The sequence below is a fragment of the Ammospiza nelsoni genome, chromosome 7 (genome assembly GCF_027579445.1).
Source record: "Ammospiza nelsoni isolate bAmmNel1 chromosome 7, bAmmNel1.pri, whole genome shotgun sequence".
Classification (NCBI taxonomy): domain Eukaryota; kingdom Metazoa; phylum Chordata; class Aves; order Passeriformes; family Passerellidae; genus Ammospiza; species Ammospiza nelsoni.
Window position 1 is genome coordinate 21,702,193 of NC_080639.1, and position 20,724 is coordinate 21,722,916.

Consider the following 20,724-nt stretch of genomic DNA (forward strand, 5'->3'; position numbering starts at 1 on the left):
CTAATATTGCTCATCTGAATTAAACTTGATAGTAGATGGGTAAATTTCTTCACAAATCTAAAGGTAATGTCATGACTAAGAACAGAGGCCAACAAATATGTGAAGTCTTTGGGCGAAATTGAGTCCCACTCCGTAAAACAGGAAAAATGCAGGATGGACATCTCTGCCTTGCCCTAGTTGGAAGTTATTCCGTACAACTTCCCATAAAGGGAACCTACTGTGTCCACAGACCAGGCAGCCTTAACACCACTGGCCTCATGCTAATAATGCTAATTTCAGGAGACATTATAAGTAGGCAATAAGGACTCTCTTAGGCAATTTTTTGTGCTTACTCATGCTTTCTCAAATGATTATCTTGTACCTTTCATTTCATAAGATGGCTTTTACATCCAGAATTTTCACACTCTGCTGGTAAAAAGTGTTTATGCTCCTGTCAGCAGGGTTTTCATCAAAGTGCTGGTGCTAAACAGCCAAAGTGACTTGAAGATGATTTCACAGCCTTTACCTGCTTTTACTTAGAGATGTTTCTTATTTGGACTTTTGCTTTTAGCAACAAAAACAGTATCTAATATTATGGAAACTCAATCTCAATGTATTCCTGTATTTTTGTATTTTTTTAACAGGCTCTACAGGAGCAAATAATTTCTACCCACCAATTTGTATATTTTCATGCAATTAAAAAAAAAAAATCCCAGAGAAACTGAAATTAAAAACCCCAGCAGAAATGTTGCTTTCTATTTACATAATGGTTTTCAAATAGAAAAACCTCTGACTAAACTTCATTCTACTCCATTTTCTTTATTTTTCTGTGATGTCATTTTTAATGCAAATTGTGATTAGCACATTTTCATTAAATGAGTAATAGTTTTGCTGACATAACTGCTAACACTGTCACCTCAGAATGCCACATTTCCTTTTTTATTCATTTAGAAACCATGTGAATGACCAAGCAGCTCTTCCATCTCTGTAATGAAAAGTCAGGAAGTCTCTGTTTTCTTAAGCAAACAAAACATGCTCAGTACTTTACAGTGACTCTTCACTGATTCAGCAAGTCCTGGATTTTTTTTCATGTTTGAAATTTTCTTTTTTTTTTTTTTTTTAACCCAAGCACATAATCAGGGATACAACTAAACTGAGGTTAATGGACTAGTTAAACAGGAAGATTTTTGTTGCCAATGTTTTCATACATGCTCCAGATGAACAGGAATATTTCACTCTAGTAAAAAATTTAACACCAGTAAGACAAAAATAAGGAATGCAAATAAGGCTCTCCTTATTCACTGAATATTTATGAAGAGCTTTTGCAGAAACGTAACACTCTTAATAATCATCCACTCAAACAAGTGGCTGGGAAGATGGAAAAACATGTATTTGGAAAATAAGCAGAAAGTATGGTCTGTGTCCCCAAAACAGACTGGGTGGAAATGAAACGAGCTAATTAAGAAAGGAGATGCATGCCAGCCAAGAGCAGGATTAGGAAAGGATGAAGAGCCAAGCTCCAGTGCATAAAGGCTAAAAGGCCTCATCTTCTCTTTCAAGGTAAATAAGATCTGTGATTTTTCTGGATTTATTTTCTTACTAAGGAAAGAAAAGTGAAATGTTTGTGTGCTTGACTATTCTTTCCTCACTCCACTGGGATTCCTCTCTTTGAGCTGATTCCTGGAAGTCAGCCAAGGGATCTACAGCTAGTCATCAGTTACACAGCACAGTTCACACTTGATGCTCTGAAAATCCTGTGATGTGAGATGTTACAGGTATAACCTCTATCAAGGGATAAGTCACTAGCACTCTACTAGCCTTTGGTTTCCAACCTGTCCAAATATCTGTCTGTGATTCACCTTCATCCTGAGTGGTTTTATGTTTGTTCTATGACAGTTCAAATTTTATGACCTTATGAATTTATTTAAGAATCTATTTAGTTATGAAAAAACCCCAAACAGTTAGGAGACTGAAAAAAGCTCAGTTACAATTCTAAATATTGTTCACTTTTAATTACAGAATTCATCTGAAAAAGAGTCAAAAATACATGCAATGCAATCCATGACACAAAAAAACAGAAATTAGAAGACTCATTCTCTTCCTGGCACTTCCAGATTTCTGCTGGACACCTTGTTCAAGGCTGACTCCCACCCCTCTCTGCAGAAAACAGGGAGTAAAGAACAACCTCCCTGTCAGCACTTGGAGGAACACAGCAATGACAACGACAAGAGCACTTGGTATAATCAAAAAAAAAATGCATCTTCAGTAAAAGGAGAAAACTCCAGGAAAACATCTATTTCCAACTAAAAATGGAGCTCATAGAAGGTGATTGTTTTGTTTAACACACACACCTTGAGCCCCTATAGCTCCGACACTGTTCAGTTAAACGAGGCCAGAGACAGAAGTCTTAGACAAGCTTTACCTTTAACTTCAGAGAATTGAGTTTTTCCTCCCTCAGGTGCTCTCTCAGCATCTCCCGGTGCAGCCTCTCCTGCTCCATGGCAAACTCGCCCAGGGTGTACTGGCGCACGCTGTTGTGCCGAGTGGACATTCCCAGCGTGCTCCCTCCCTGGCTGGGAACGCTGGTGAAGCCTTGCCTTCTGGTGAAGTAGTACACAGTGACACAGTTGAAGTGCACATTCTTGGCTCTCTTGCGCTTCTCCCTCTTCAGGATTGAAGACGCTGGAACAGAGGCAGATTTCAGTGAGAATGGTGACCTGCAGTCAGGCTGCAGACGTGTTCAGACAAAGGAACTGCACAAGTGACAGTACCTGACTACACAGACACCGTATACCCAGGTGAGAAGGACAAGAAGGTAACGTCAGAAATAGAAGCCACTACAAGCTGTTACAGTCATGAACACCATTGTCTACTTCAGAAGAGAAATACTTGGCCATGAAAGTTTTTCTTTCCCATCATATCATAAAAATGTTTAATCCTTTTGCCAAGAAAGCAACCAAATCCTAGCAAAAGAGACTTCCTTCAGTGTCACCACACCGATGGTGATCCAATGACTTGCACCTCCTCCAACCCCTGTCAACAAAGTTGGACAAGGCAGGAGAGGTCCACATCACTACAGCACAGGCTCATGCTAACAAAAAAGATTAGAATATCCAATTACCTAATTTGTGAGAAATTGATGCTGGAGAAACTATAAAAGCAGTATGTTTAGTATTTCATACTGTCTCAAAAATTCATACTATCATCATCACCACTGACTGATACAGAAATAATTCTGACTAGCAGTCAGACCCACTTTGTTTTTCTTTACCTTCATCCATCTTTCTGCTGCCATCCTCTGAATACGTGTGTGTGTATATAGTCTAATGTGTAGAATTTTTACAAAAAATTAAATCTAGTATTTTCTTAACTCTCTTCTGATTCCATTATTCCTGTGCTCAGGTTTTTTAGTAAATGTATGCAGTAACATATGAAATGTGTTTAAAAAACTGCCAGATTTTAACAATTAAATATTCTTTTTCTTTTGATTCTACAGACACTTGGCAACTCCTTCCCATGATACTGATCTAGTATATATCTAGTATATCTTCCCATGATGCTTCTCACTGATAATAGCTGCATGCCTTTACAGAAATAAAAAAAGACACACAAACCTTAGAGAAAGGTAAGGGACATGCCTCGATTTTTAAGATGAGCAGTCCAATTTATTTGATTTGTTGCAAAATAGCAACAGGCTGGTGAGTATGCAGCTTGTAGGTCATTGCTTTGCAGCTTACAGGCAACAACTGCAGGTGTGTGCAGGTATGAATGAGAGGCCTCATTGCCAGCATTCAGGCAGTAAAATGATTTAAAGGGTGCCTGACCACCCTTGAATTGCTTGGAATCATTCTATAAAAGCAGTAAGAACAGCAAGATGTAGACTGATAATCTAGAATTCCACCATTTCTAGAGATGGAACCCACTTGGCCTTCAGGTCTGGTTTGGTAACAGGTCTGGTTTCTTGTCACAGGTAAAACACAGTTCAGCCTCTATTACTGGCTGTGAAATGTTAATCACCACAAACATAAATCCACAAACTTCTACATGAAGTAAAACTGTCAAAACACCCAGAATCATCTACCAAACTGTGGGGAAACCAAGTACATTAGAAAATAAAGTTCTGTATCCTAATTACAGACAGTGTGTCCTGCAAACATTATCACTGAACTTTGTGGCTCACTGAAACAGGATTACTTCTCCTAAATACTAATAAGCTGCTAAAAGTATGGTAAAGTATATGGTTTGCTATATAAGCAACAGACCTCCTGCAGGTGTGCTGGATTATAAATATAAAACAGATAAATATGATCAGGTCCTGTTACTCACATGATGCTAGTAAAGTGTGTTACAAAAAAGAAGGTGTAGCATGTACAAACGGAAATCAAAAGAAATTCTGTTACATTAAGCATGTTTAACTTGCATCCAAGTTAAGGCAAATCTCCTATCAACAGAGCTTGTCAAAAATATTTATAGGAAGCCTTTAGTGAGGGAAGAGGGTATTTTATTAGCAGACTAGTTGATAGAGATGTGTCAATTTTGCATGACATTAAATATGGTTTTAATGTGTTGTTCTTTTTCATACATACCACAGTTCCAAAACAAAACTGCCTTTAATAAAAACAATTTCTGAGCATTTGTAAGATGGGACAATTTTCATGCTGAGACATTCTCTTTCAATGTAGCATAAAAGCAAATACACTAAATCAGAACCTGCATTGCCAATAAGCTCTAATACAAAAGAAAGTGCATATTAAAAAACTCTTTTTCTGCTGAATGAGGTATCTAAAGCATTCTGGGGTGTATCCAATTTCTGATATCAGTATCAATGTCATTTGGATCTCAACTGGATGATGCCTCTATTTCAGAAGAAATACTGGCAGCTACTGAAAGGCAGGAAGTTTCTTTGCCAAATAAATGAACCAGTCACAAATGAAATGAGAAATAAAACTATTGCAAAATAAAGAAAGAAAAGGAAAGTTGCTCTTGAAAAAAAAAAAGATACACATACATTTCATGAAGAAATTGAAGGTAGCTGCACCTGTAAATTTCACAAGTTAGAGAATCGCACAAACCTTTGAATTCTCATCTGTAAAGCTGAGTATCTATGACACAAGGTCTGTGTTGATTGTAATCTGGTTTAGATCTTTGTTCTGGAACTCCTGACAGGGCTGCTTTACTGGCAGGAATGACAAATGCTGCAATGAAAGCACTTCTGTTTTTTCAAGTCTCAATCTCTTCATGTTACAGATACTACTTTCATACTAAGTGCTAAACATAAATAATGACTCTTAGGTTTTATTCACACACTACATGCTAACATCAATAGCTAAATGAAGCTAAGCAGAAGAGTATGTGATCTAGTTACTTCCAGAAGAAAAAAAAAAAAAAAAAGAAAGTCATCTCTGATAAAAACTACATACCATGAATGAGCTTTTACACTATGTGCATTTTTGCCCATGTGTGTGCATCAAAATTCAGAACATGAATTTCATGCACTGCCATACATTTATGCCTAATACTTCGGTCAGCAATCTCTCAGTTAAGACTGCAGATGTCATGGGCTGTCTTAAAGAACCCCTTAATGCATATCTTCAATTTTTTATAGTTCTTATCAGTTTCAGTAATTGAATTGTCAATGCCACACCATCAAAGTTGTTTGTTTGTGGGGTTCTTTTGATATATCACCGATTAAAACAGTCAGAATTGAGATGAACTTCATGAAGATGTTGACACACGGCAACTTCAGTGTCACTGGCACTGTAAATTCAGCACTAGATTGAAGACGGGTATGAAGACAATGTGAGAGCTGACATGCATGTTGTAAATGCCACTAAAGTTTGTGCTGTTATTTATTAACATTGTAATTCTGAGTCAGACAAATTATACAACAGTCTGTAATTAAACACGTGTGTAAACATTCAGAGCCCTCAGAATACACGGGATTACTTCTTCTGGAACACACCCTATCTTTTGGTAGAGCTCATTAAAGGGCAGAGTTAAGGCCCTGTGAAGAACTCCACAGCCATCTCCTGAATGCTGCTGTCAGGAGGAGTTAGAATATATTCATATTTATGTGAATTTTGTTTACAAGAATAGATCTGGCAAGAGCTGCAGGAGTTTACAGGATTGTATTTGATTAGTCAAAAGCACAGATTAGAATGTCAGCGAGGAGACATGAGAATTGTGACCACCTCAGCTACCAAGGACACGGAAAGAAGCACAGTCAGCACTACAAAGCACTGTGTTCCTGCTCTATTACACTTCCTAAAAATCCCTGAGCAGAGGGCTGCCTTGATGTGAGCTCAAAAATACTATTAAATATTGAATGGAAATGTTGAACATTTTTCAATGTCAGGGACAAAGTGCTCTATAACTGATTCAAACCCTTTGCTTCAAACCAACCTAAACAGAATTACCACCTTATCAAGAGTCTGGGGCATTTGTTATTTTGCATGCACTGTACCTTACACAGTATGTTAAATCTGCTGGAATCACTGCTAAGGGCACTGTTTAACTCAAGACAGATCAGAAGAACACACAAAATATGTATGTTCTGATCTGTTAGAAAACATGAATATACACCTAGCAACATTTACTGAAAATCTGAAAAAATCAGGTTTTATTATACTCAGTCATCATTTCTTTCTTGTATCTTGGTAACAGATGTCATCATTGGCCCATCCAACTCCCAAATACCATGAAAAAATTTTCCCCTTTCTAAAGGGGAAAATCAGTATTTCCACTAGCAGTCCAACCTATGCTTAAAAGAATCACCCAAGTTTCATTTGTATATGGATAAATTATAACTAATGCAATAGGAAAGCAAGAGCAGTAAGATGCTGGCAGACTGGAGCAAAGCTTTCCTGACTTGCTCTCATATGTCCAAGGCACTATGCATCAGCACTGTCCATTTGCCTGTCAACATCCTCATTTTCCCAGCTGGGCACTGGAGCTACAGCAGTGAGAAACCTGTGGAAGATGCAGCCCTTCCTTCTGCATGTTTAGTGGATGAAACAGAATCCAATCCTCTCCCTAAGAAAAGCACCCACTGAAGCTGTGCTCATGCATCAAATGCAAAATCTGCTTCCTATTTTTATACAATCCTGATAGGAATGACATTTTATGCTCATCATGTTTTTCTAACATTTTTTACCCAGAAAACTGGTAGTTCTTTGATTACAAAACTTAAATGATCTCAGTTCTGGCTGAACTCCAAGACATAAGCACTTTCTTCTGCTGTCTCAGCTATTCTCCTGATGTCAAAGACACATTAAAATAAATGTGAACCATATGGCTCCCCAGCAGATTACTCACACTCCTGCATCAATGAGGGCAAGGCAATGCATTGTCACCAGTGCAGAAATATCTTAGGCACGTGAAATTTCAAAAGGCTGGAAAAAACATGTGTGAAGCAGCCTTTTGGATTGAAGCTCTATCTTAGACCAGTGGAAATGCAACATTTCTTACACTCTACTACCAATTTGTCTGCTTTTTACATACTCAGTGTCATACAAACCATTATGGCAAGAAGAATTAGTACCATATTCCACCTGCTCCATGACTTTCCATGCAGTGTTTCATCAAGTCTAACACCACAGAAAAGCAAAGCCTAATCCCTCCTGGTAATCCAGGTCAGAATGCTGCTTATAAAAGCCAGCTTGCTTCCCAACCCTCACAGAAAACAAAATCTAGGAAAAGGTTGTATCCAGAAATTGCTTCTACCTCTTTCTCTTACCTCTCCTTCTATCCCACTGCCTTCCAAAAGGTATTTTTTAAGAGTCTCCATACCCTTTCAATTCAATTTACAAGTTTCCAACCCTGAATGATAAAACACTTTTCCTAAATGCTGGAAATCTACATTAGGAAGAAATATAAAATGACATAAATGCGCCCTCCAAAAGAAACATGTAGTCCTAGGAACAGGGGAGGTATTTTCTAGAAGAAATCTGAATCTCAAAGTCTAGAAGGGAACTGCATACTCAGTTGTAAATTAGAGGAAATTTGAGAGAAGAGGGACAATGCTGTGGAACACCACCACCTACCGAGAGCACTTCACTGCTCTATCCTTCTAGTAGCTTCTTTTAGGGTAAAAGCAAAGCTAAATTCACCTCACAGGAGGAGCTGGATGGAAAGGCTTGCCTAATGCCAGATTTAAGTCACATTTGAAAAGGTTTTTGAAAATTACTAGCTCACAGACAAGTCTGACATGAATAGAGAGGGATTAATTTGTATTTTAAGCACTTTACCTCACTATCAAGTGTGTGGTTGGAAATCTTGCAGAAATGTTTAATTGTTAGGATACATACTAGAAGCTGAAACCTGACCACTAAAATTTCAGTGAAAGATCCAAGTTTACTTCCTCAGCACCCTCAGCTCCAGAGTGCTTTTCTGTGACATACATCACACTAGTCTCCATTCTGCAAATATCGTCAGCCTGTGGGGAGGAGTGGAGATGGTTAAGTGCTCTCTGCCCCACCATTTCCTCTAAATGCCAGCTGCTGTTCCATAGGTGATTATTCCTGACCTTGGCCCCAGCTTTGTGAGGAGGGAAGTGCTACCAGGGATCCCTGCAGGAACACCCATGCATAACAATTGCATTGGCTGAGCTCTCCTATGACAGTACAGGCAATCCTTCGTCCCATCCCACCTGTGGCTTCTGTGAATGGCCATTTCATGTAAACACAGCTACCCATTCAGCTGACTGACACTGCATTTACAACCATATTTTATGGACCTATCATGAGCATCTTCTGACAACACTTATTTTGTTTGATGTTTTCTAAGCCAACAAAAACATCATGTAATGCAAAAATGATCTCTGGTTGTATTGTGCACAAAGTGCACTAATTTAAAACAGACAACTTACTTAAAAATACAGAAACATAATTAGTTGCACAAATAATTCCAAAAACTAGTGGGAACCTGCTTTATAACCTCTCTTTTCAATTTTTAACACTTCTCACCACAGTATTCCTTATTCCAGATGAAGAGATGCTGTCATGGTATACCCTGTCCTGTCATTCTGTGTGAGTTTGAACTAAGACACTGCACTACATTTCACTGAATTTATTTGCATCTCTTGCTTTTTAATGCTCAGATGAACTGACTGATTTTAAAATCAAATACAAGAACCTCTCAACCTGTTAGCATTTCATAACATGAGTCAACAAATAGCAATAAAAACATATTCCTCATTAACGAGGAAATTCCAAGGCTGGTTGCTGGCAACATGAATAACTGCAAGATGCTATGAAAAAAGAAATGCCTGCATTTAGTTACACATGTTTTCCCATAGTAAACCAGCACCACCACTTCTACCTCATTCAGAGTTGAAGTTTCTATCATTAACCAGCAATTAAACATGCAGCTTAAGTTCAAAGCTCATGTCAAGTCTTGTGCTATTGACCTTACACCAAATAAAACTTATCCCTCTATGAAGATAATTCAGAAGAAGCTACACCTTCCTAAGGATTTCATGCCTTCTTTTACATTATGCATGGGCACATATGTAAGGCAATCTCAGTAAGTTAGCAGCTCTACAAAATTCAGACAATGCTTTACAGGGAACATTGAAGGAACTGTAACAGGGATGTACTTTTGTGTTTTCAAATTCCTCATTATATTTAACTGCAAGATCAAAAGATGTCAAGAGCACTTAGAGACCAAAGAGCTTTCTCAGAGCTCTCAGTGACCTGTCAATTCCAAATGAACCAAAGTAGATCCAAAAGTACTCTAAAGACAGTACCCTAATTAGTGGAATGGCAGGACCTGTGATTATGGATAACCCTGTTCATGACAGTGATAATGTTAATGGCAATAGAGAACTGATGGAGGACATCAACCAGACCGTGTGATGGCAGCACCTCCTGGTGATAATCACCTTATCAGAGAAGCTGCTGCAGGCCATCTCAAGTGACTCTGCAGGCGAGGAAGAGAAGTTTCAGCTACAGGACACTGAAGTTGAAATGGCAGAGGAAAGCAGCAGCTCCTTATGTTTCTTAAGAAATGCATCTGTGATTAATGTGCTATGGGGAGTTATTACCAGCACCAAAGTGCAAAAGACAGGACTTCACAAGGTCGCCACAGGTCTTTCAATTGCACACAATTCTGTAAGTTAAATACAGGTATTCTTCTGTATCAGAAAAAAACCCACCAAGCATTTAGAGGCAGGTACCTCACCAAAGCAGGGAGAATCACAGATTCATCAAATTATTAATGTTGGAAAAGAACTCCAAGATCATCAAATTATTTTAGACTGAATACCACCATGCCCCTTAAAGTGTATAATGAAGTGCCATGTCTACTTGTTTTCTGAATACTTCCAGGGAAGGTGATTTCTCCACTTCCCTGGGGAGCCTGTTCCAATGCTTAACTTCTCTTACAGCAAAGCAGCTTTTCCTAATATCCAACCTAAACCTCCCCTGGCACACTTTGAGGTCATTTCCCCTTGTCTGTGAGAAGAGACTTCCCACCTTGCGACAACCTTTCATGGAACTGTAGAGAGCAATAAGGTTTCCCTTGAGCCTCCTTTTCTCCACTGAACACCCACAACTCCCTCAGCTGCTCCTCATAGGATTTATGTTCCAGACCCTTCATGAGCTTCATTACCCTTCCTTGGAAGGGTATTGAATATTCCCCAATGGCTGAGCTGCAATGTGGAACTCAGTGTTCCTCAGTGCACATAATACAGGAATGGTCAGTGTTGTACTGACATCCTAACAGCAATTCCAGGCTTTTCAGCTTGCTGTGGAGCAGATGAAACACAGCAGTGGGGTGCCAGAACTGAACAGGGCAATTGAAAGGAGCTCCAATGGCATTTTGAGTGCTCCAGCCCTGTATTCTGTGTATGCCCAAGTCCTGGCTAATACTGAATGTGCAACGCTTGCACTGCTACTTGAAGATGAACATCCTTCTTTCTGATATGAAGGCAGGTCTGTGAAATGGGAAAGGTATGTGGACCAGCCAGCAATACACTTTGGCACCCATTAAAGCAAATCTGCAATGACTAATGACCTGCTGAATCAAACTGAAATTGCTTCAATAGACTGAGAAAGGTAAGTGAAACACACAACAGGGACTATATCTGCCAGCAGTAATGAAGGCACTCCATCACCATTTGCTAAGAGACTTAAAAATGTGTACATCTGTAAAAATACACACACCATATAAAGAAAATGCTAATGGTAAAACTTGTCTATTCTTTATGGACTGTAATTTTTATTTACTGACTCAGTTGCCTGCAGCCTAGGCTAGGGATTTATTAATTTCTTCTTGTTGCTGTCTTTATTTGTTTAAATGGATATATTGTTAAAGAAACTCTGTAATTATCCCAGTGTAATAGTCACAAGCAATAGCACTTAGGGCCATCGCTGTCATGTGTTTTCTGCCATCACACTACAGGGTTAATTGCTGAGAACAAAGTTATCTTCTGGTAGTTCTGCCCCACCTGAATGATCCACAGCAGCTGTGTGCCTCATTTAGCTGGCAGGTTAAACTGACTGTAAGACTAATTGAGCAGAATTCTTGCTAGGCTCCTGTTTATCTCACCCAATACATATAGTATCAAGGGTTGTGTAAATACAGAGATGCATCAGCTGTGCTAGATGGATTCATATACAAAATGCCTGCTTCCTAAAGTGCTGAAGAGATTGTAGTTACAAGCAATTTAGAATTATCTCTTTGTCAGATCAATTAGAAAGAAAAAATAAGACTTGGAGGATCGTGTTAGCTTTTTTTTAATTCTCCATTTAATAATTAATTTATAGATCTTGATGCTGACTACAGGTCACACAACCCTCTCCCCCTTTTCCAATCCATAAAAGAGAGTTTATAGTCAACTTCATATTCACCTATATGAAAACAGAGCAGAAAAAAGACAGTACACAGGATCTGACAGTGTCCCACTAAATAGAAGAGAAAATGGTACAACATGTCAGGAAGTAGCTTAGGAAGATAACCCCCATCAAGGAGGTATTCAGGCATGTAACAGAGGCAAGGAATCTCGACAGCCTTTTTTCTGCACTGGCTCTTTTCAGTCTGCTCACTGAAAAAAGTCTCACAGAACTCAACATTATATTTAGATTCAAATATTCATCTCTTGTCTTTTATTGTGGAAGATGAATGAGTTTAAAGCATGAACAAAACACCTTCCAATGAACACTGTTAAACAGTTGCATTAGTATACATTACATGTGCATGTAATTTTCAGGTGAATCTCACTTAATAGTTCTTAAGTAATACAGGGGTTCTGTATTTGATTTCTTGGAATTTAGGCTGGTGCATCTGTATTAAAGACAATACTTTTAAAAAAGGTCAATGCACACAAACTACTTGCTCTTTCTACTTCTGTATCACCAATGGATATACACAAATGTTTTGGTTTTTTTAATGTAATATGTACAACTTTTGTATGTATGAGAGTGCACATACAGATAAACATTTATTACTCTGGCCACAAGTATCTCAGTTAGATAAATCATTAATCATAACACTGAAATACTGTCATTTCTCTTACAGAAAGGGAAGTTCCTTTAAACTAAATTGTTTATTATGTCAACTACAATTAAAGCTTATTGTTCCATGCATGTACTACAACTTCCAAGTTTGTCCCCTGAATTGTTCCCTTTCATTGTATCACCTGTGCATGTATTCACAATAAAATTGTGGTCTTCTGTGTGGGTGGAAATGACTGTTTGATGCAAAAAGCCTGTTTTCAGTCTACAATGAATAATCAACTAACTTCTTCAACAGATGCAAATGTTAAAGTAGCAGCATGCAGATAATATTGTCACCAAGAAAATTTTCTAAATACTAATCTAAATTTAAATTTCTAAATACTACCAAAGAGGTTTACTGGGTCCCTTACTCCTTTGTGGCACTTCAATAAAATAGGTCTCCAACTAGCGCTGCATCTTAAATATCATATAGCACCTCAAGAGTGTTCCATGTACATCTGTTTCAAAAGTTGTGCCTGTCCCTCTTGTGCACAGGAACATTCCCTACCAGAGCAAATGGGATTCAGACCCACATATCCAAATGCCTGCTCAAACTGAACAGCAGCATCTGGTAGGTTGTGCAGTTATAAGAACATTCATATCACATGATACAAACGTGATTTCTAGGCACATCCACCCACTCAGTTACATGGAATACACTCTGGACAGGCAGCAATGAGGAGCCTCACCTACTCCTTGGCTCAGTTTTAAGGAATAACTCCATAGAGGAGATCTAAATGCAACAGAGTTGAAGGAGGCAAACCCCTGCTTTTTAGAAGATGCAGTTCACTATTAATAAATAATATAACCACCTAAAACACGTATCATCAACTGCAAACATGAACTGTAAATTTATCATTCCCAGAAAGATATGCTGCAAATGTAGCTTGGCTAACTTAAGACCAAATTCTTATTTGTACACAAAACCATTGCAAAGTACAGAAATATCCTATGGTACCTGAAAAATATAAACTATTGAAATAATGTCTACCATACACAACATTCATCAGTTCCAAGTAAAAGAAAGCTTATATTGTTTTTAGACAAGAACTCTCACCAATACTGTATTACAGAGAGCTGACAGCTGCAATACATTCAGCTAAGGAAACTAACCTGAGCTAAAGCACTTTCCTTACAGTACCTGTTTGAACTATTTTGAACACAATTGCTAACTACAAACAGCTACATAATTCAAACAGCAAATAGGTAGGAGCTTCCAAGAGACTTCAAACTTTTACAACAACATACTAATAGACAAGAAGTAAAAGAATGTAATAGTATTTTATTAAGTATTTTTGAGCAAATCACAAACTGAACATCATGGAGAGACTGTTTCATGATCTGCTCAATTAAAAATCATCATGCTTATCTAACCACAAAATTCATTTTATTTTGAGAAACAGGAATAATTCTTTGGGTACACAGAGTTAGTACTTACGGGTAAAATGATTAGAAGTGGATGGATTGACACTATCACCACTGTCAGCACTTTCACTGCTGGAAATGTCATCATCTGATTCCCTCACAGAGGAACAAGGTGAGGAGCCATCAACTTCTTCAAACTTCCTCTTTAAAATTCCACTCATTGCTGCAATGCTGTCACATGTACCTGTAACAGGAACAGAGGCAATGAGGCACTGAAACATCCAGCTGTAGAATATGCAATCATAAACTCCAAAGTAATTTTTATTTCAAAATAGCAGTAAATTGCCACTTCTAGTCTTGAATAATCATTTAATATGAAATTACACATGACTAATTAGGAGAGTGAAGCCATAGAAAAAAAAAATATTAAGTCCTACTCTAACTTGACATGTATGGAGGTGATTATTTCGCTAGAATAATCTGTAACAGATTGCTTTCAGGGAGTATTTTCCCCACTATGTCAACAGCATCCCTATCTTCTTCTAGGTTATGCTGTGAAATTTCAAACCAAGAAAAAAATTACGGACCTGGTCCCTCCTTTGGCTGCCACAGGAGGAAGGAAAGCTCACAATCAGGGATGAAATCAAGAAGAAATCATCCTGAACACTATAGTTCCCAATGCTAAATATAAGTGATGTAACCAGTGTTCACACCAGCCTTTAAGAATTTCATCTGATAATTCCAATATTACAGACAGGTAAAAGACAGTGAAGGCACAAAGACCACATATAAATTTGTGCTCAATAAACACCTGGATTTCTGAAGTTACCCAAACCAGTTAAAGACACCAACTGCCTCCCAAACCTTCTCCTCTCCCAGCTACCAGGTCTATGAAAGGCAGGTCACCCTTGACTACGCTCATCTCCTCCTATTACAGGGTGACCTGCTCAGTGGTAGAGGCAAAGCCTGGGGATGTTGTCTACCTGGACTTTACTAAAGCCTTTGACAATGTTTCCCACAGCATCCCCATGGAGAAACTGAGTGCTTACATCTTGGATGGGTATAAAACCTGGCTGGCTGGGTGGCCCAGAGAGTGCTGGAGAATGGAATTAAATCCAGTTGGTGGCTGGTCACTAGTGGTGTTTCCCAGGGCTCTGATGAGGCCAGTCCTGTTTAAATATCTTTATCAGTGATGTGGACAAGGGGATCAAGTGTCCATCCCCTCAGTCAGTTGCAGATGACAGTAAGTTGCACATGAGTCCAAAGAAGGGCAGTGGAAGTGGTGAAGGTCTAGAAAGTGACTCACATGAGGAGCAGCTGAGAGAGCTGGGACTGTTCAGTCTGGAGAAAAGGAGACTCAGGGAGGACCTCATCACTCTCCAAAACTCCCTGTAAGGACTTTTTAGCCAATTGGGGGCTGGCCTCTTCTGCCAGGTAACAAATGACAGGACAAGATGAAATGGTCTCAAGCTATACCAGGGAGGTTTAAATTGGGTATTGGGAAAGATGTCTTCAACACAAGGGTGGTCAAGCGTGGGAATGGGCTGCCCAGGGAAGTCACCATCCCTGCAGGTACTTAAAAGATGTGTAGATGTGGCATTGGGTACATTGTTTAGTGGTGGACTGGTCAGGTTAATGGTTAGATTCAATGATCTTTGAGGTATTTTCTGACCTAAATTATTCTGTGATACCAAAATGAAGAAATGAAATGCCTAATATATTCCTGAGGTTGAGAAGAATATTATAAAGCTAAGTATTCATGCAGAAATTTAGCAACATGTCCTGATTCCAGCCAGGACAGGGTTAATTTTTTTAATAGTCCAGAGAGGGCAGGGCCAGGACAAGAAGGTTATTCTGTACCACCTCACATCATTACTGGGGGCAAGGGGAAGGGAGTCTTTTCTGGGGAGTAGAAGTTCCTGATGGCTCCAATTCCAAGGCAGAGAGAGCTGGTGTTGTCTGTTGTGGGTTTCCATTGCCTTTACTGTCCCTTTCCTTATCTCATTTCCAGTAATTTGTTCTTATCTGAACCCACAATCTTCACCTTTTTTGCCTCCTATTCTCCTCTCCAGCCACTGCAGGGGGAGGAGGGAGAGTGAATGAGTTTGGAGAGTTTGTGGGAACACTAAACTGGGGAGTGCCTCCCTAAACCATGACACAGCAGAGGTGGAAATATTGCATGTAATTAACTAACTGAGGAGAGATCAAGAACAGCTGGAGCCTGCCCAGGGGACACACAGCTGCCACCATCCTGCCTGCAGCACTGCAAAGACAAATGCTCCTAACACTTACCCAGGCAAAAACTTTGTCTGGGATTGATGACACACTGTACTTGTCTGGGACACACAACCCAGCACTTAGGATTTGACAAAGGGTCTGCTCAATCCCACTGAAAGCAAGAAAAATAAAAAATTCATTTACACTGCTCATGAAACAGAACTATTAAAATCTCTATAACTACCTTTAGGATTCCTTAATTCTGGACCAGCCACATTTGCTCCTTCCAGGAAGCTGAACCGGATACCCTCCAGAACTCCCTTCCAACCAACATTTCCATGGCTCTGTGTTTAAAACCCCAGTATATCTGTGAGGAAGTTTGCATAAGCTGGGCTAAGTGGCTACTAAAGAAGACAAGGTTAAAGCAGAGATTCCAGTATTGGCCAAAATGTTTAACAATTAGCACATTTCAGGGTTTTGGCTCAGGCCACCTCTTGCTCTCCTGGATTATGCAGGATGAAGCAGGTGCCAGAACCATTCCCAGCAGGCAGGCTGGATGAGGGCACCTGGGTTTTGGCAGAGGCCTGACAGCCCAACCATTGTGGACAAGAGCTGTGTCCTGCCACTTGGCAGCAGAAACCAGAGAATGCTGTCCCCAGCCCATGTCTGTCTTATCTTTTCAATTAGTACAGAGGCAGTCTCAGCTGCTGTGCTCTGACCCTGCAACACAGCCCTTCAGCAGCTGGTACTCTACTATCTTTGCTCACACTTGGCCTCATACTAAGTCGTTTCAATGTCTCCTATGTATTCTACAACTCCCTTCAAGCCCCAACACCAGTTTCTTTCCTGGAAAAAACAAAGCAACAGTGTGAAGAGAATTGTGACCTTTCAGCATGGTATGACGTCATGGCAAGATAAAGATGGGTATATGAGAATGAAAACTACAAACAAAAAAAAGAGAAAAAGTAAAACAAACAAAAAAAAAAACAACACCCCCCCCAAAAAACCCAAAAAACAAAAACAAAACCAAAAAACCACTAAAAAAACCCCACCAAAATAACCCAAAGAAAAAGTAGGACGCACCATCTTACAGAGTCTGTGAGACTAATTCCAGATCATAATTCCACAAACACTGAAACCTGTCTATATGAAATTCATAGGTTGAGGTGGCAAAAGCACAGTGGTTTCTTCCCAGTGCAAAGAAGTTTAGTTCTAATTACTTGTTTTGCTTTGCTGACAAAGCATTTTACTTTGCCTGCCAGCTCCTAAGCACAGCAGGAGGGACTTATGAGCAGGTTTGAACTTGCCTTTGTAAGTCAAAACTTGAAATTGCATTTACATTATACAACATTTTAATGATATTATTAAATTGCAAGGATTAGAACAGAAGTTTTATAATAAGGGAGTTCATTCACTTCTTGAGAATCAAATGCTCTAAAAAACACACATGAGATTGTACCAAGTTTAATATCCTGTCTCCAGCAGTAGTCACTATTTAATGCTTCAATGGAAAGCAATGGGATGCAAAATCCTGCCAAAACAACTGCAGATACACAGCTCTGCTTCCTCATCCTTACAGCCAATTTCCCCTAAGCATGAGACTTGAAATATTGCTACATGACAGTGCCCAGCCTCTTAGAAATTCACTTAACTTGGTCTCCTGAGGCAACAAGTTTCTTACTAGTTTTCTGTGCGAAGAAAAAAAAACACAACAAAACGCATCTTCTGAAGCTATAGCCCCACCCCCTTCAAAATCACTGCAGTTTCTATCTCTGCAATATTCTGGACAGTAAGCAGCAGGAAGGCAGCAGTGTCCAGCAGCATGCTGTACCAGGCAGGACTACACAGGTACCCCCCACAAAGTGGGGACAGCTGAAAAGAATCACTGACATCTTGTTGCTGTATTACAGTGGTATTTCCATTTCAGCAGGGATTACATTACATGGGAGGTAGAGGGCATCTGCTGATCCTGTACAGAATTAGGAAACACCTTTATATTTGGGGGTGTGCAGGTAGGGAGCAGCAATGGAGACAGAAATGGAACTGCACATTAAGTCCTGCATCCCCAAGCCGGGGCAGCTGTCCAATGGCTGCAGCTGCTGGAAAGCACCTGGTATGTTCCTGCCTACACTCCCAACCTCACAGCTGTGCAACCCTTCACGGCCTGCCTGCCCCTGGGGAGCTCCCCAAAGCCACACAGCCTCTTGCTGACACTACTCCTCTTTTAATGTGGGAACTAAAGCATTCATCTGCAAGAACAAGGAAGAGAAAATGAGCAAGAAACCACACAGGTCTGAAACACTTGAGCACTGGTTTACTATTCAGATTCTTCAAATTCTGAGTTAATAATCCCTACAACAAGATGCAGAATCCCATCAGAAGGTGTAGCTCATGGGAATAGTGTAGAGGGAGCACTGGTCCCCAATAGAGCCAACATGTGCCTGCTCTTGGAACTGGTGCCGTATTTCCTAGGGCTAGAAAACAAGAACAGAGGGAGTGATGTGCCACCCCAACAGGTATACTTTGACACCTCACAGCTACAGCTGTGTCCCCCCTGCAAGAGCACAGGGACATACAAATGGCTGATTATTGCCTGCTGACAGTGAAAACAACAGCTGCTTTCACTGGAGTAACCAGAAACTTTGAAATTACTCCAGTGTCCTTGTCACTGGTCGTCCCTCAGACCAAAACCCCCTTCCGAGAAGGCTCTGCCAATCTGTCACCAAATTGTCTTCTTCAAAGGCACGTAAGCTTTTCCAGGCTCTCACTTTCAAGTTCCCCTAACATACAGGCATTTCTGCACATACCCAAAGTTACAGAGAGTTGAGATATCTGAACCAGTTGAGGTCTACCTAGGAGCCTGAAACTTCGTGTTCTTCCAAGTAAGGTGTCCAAGAACAAAAGGAAAATCTATTATGAGTGCAAAGCATGTTGAGAAGGAAAAAGGACAGAAAGGCTGGGCAGACCCAAACCCATAAGCAATTGTTTATATACCCTAAGGCTGGTAATTACAGCACTTGGCTGCTACCTGTGCCCACCCTCTTTGGATGATGAATCTTGGCATTATTTTCTATACAGCAAAATGGTGTCCACCTAAACAAAGGACTAGGATGCTCTCCACTAAGCTACAGCTTAGGGGCAGCAGGTACTGCACAACAGACTCTGCTCTCCAGCACCTGGGTGGATTTCTTAGCTGTGCTGCTTTGCAAATTAACGAGAGACCCATTCAGCAGTAGATCTTTACAAGAATGATGTTTTGAGATGAAGAGTGACCTTTGCTCTGCTCTTGAAAGGGAAGGTCAGAGTACCTCCCTTCAGGAAATACTGGACTGTGACTGTGGAGCACAGGGAGCTCCAACAGCACAAGCACGGCTCCATGCTGAAGGGTAACCACAGGGACACGGGGGATTAAAACATTTCTCTCCAGCATCGAACCTCCAAGTGCACTTCATTAAGTGGATGTGACTTAGAGACTAATCCTGAAACCTTACTGAGAAGCAGAAGGCCTGCAGTCCTCAATGACCACAGCCAAACCTCAGCACAAGAGAAAAACAATTCCTGCTCAATGAGCCATTGTAAGGACAGGGAATTTCACAGCCATCCCCACACTCCTCCTTGCACCTCTGCATCAGTAAAGAGCAGCTCTGTAATTCTGCCTTGTCTTCAAATACAATGGGATTCTGATCAATTCTTAAACACTTCAAAAAGAAATGTTTGATACACAAAGCAGATGTATTAAATAGTAGGATCTCTGGGGGAATGACAGTTTAGCTTATTAATTACCAAAATTCTGTTTATGAACATAAATTTCCCCCTTCCCCCCCTTCAATAAAAGGCAACTGAATTCCTTTAATTTATCTTCTGGACTTCTTAAAATCAACTTCTCTCTCTAAAAGCTTTAATTACATCTTTAAAGCATTACACTTGCATATCCCAGCTAACGTAACATCAAAATGACAATTTCAATACCTAGTCAGAACTTCCCTGTGAGGAAATACACCTTATATTACACAATGCTTGCTTTAATTGAGAAAGCTTTAACTCTTGGGATTAGAGTTACACAGTACGTAGTTGTAGCCTACATGCTTTCTTTCAAAAATATTTCCAGGCATTATGACTTCATATGCAGAGGAAGTGTAGTGAAAGTGTCAACAATGAGACTGCCAAGGGCATGGTGGGAAGAAATGGCTACAACAATTTAAATGGCTAAACAAATATAGGCTAAAAGTCAAGTCAAGGGTAAAGATATAAATTCATACTGCCTCTGGCAGGAATCAATTATGCTGGCTATTCTGACCTCTAAATGGCTTTTTCTGGAGAGGGAACATGAAAAGCTTACTCTCACTCTCTCACTTTTTACCTATTTTCTCTCATCTTCATTACAAGTTACATATGTACGTTCCACATGTCTAAACTTGGCAAAAAATATTTAAAAAGGAGAAAGTGATAAACTGTTTTATCTGTGTTAAAAACCAGCAACAGTTAAAAATTTTGCAACTGCAGTGGTTGAAAAGCATTCTCACTCCAAAGAACATTACTGAAAAGACTTGAAATTCTTAGTAGAGATGTTTTGAGAAATGTCAAAGATGTGCCTAAAAACATGAAAAATTGTCTACATTAGTTGGGTTTTGAAAATGGTAATACAAACCGAGTAACACCACAATGAAAG

General features: G+C 39.7%; 1 protein-coding gene across 2 annotated transcripts in view; it reads right to left on the reverse strand.

Moving 5' to 3' along the window:
• CSRNP3 (cysteine and serine rich nuclear protein 3) overlaps positions 1 to 20,724 on the reverse strand; it is a 98,425-nt gene that overhangs the window by 12,385 nt on the left and 65,316 nt on the right. For both annotated transcript variants that reach the window (XM_059475663.1, XM_059475664.1), the window contains 2 exons: positions 13,912 to 14,082; positions 2,402 to 2,661 (listed from right to left, as the gene is read on the reverse strand). In XM_059475663.1, coding sequence (XP_059331646.1) covers positions 2,402 to 2,661; positions 13,912 to 14,082 — 431 coding nt within the window. The remainder of the gene's footprint in view (positions 1 to 2,401; positions 2,662 to 13,911; positions 14,083 to 20,724) is intronic.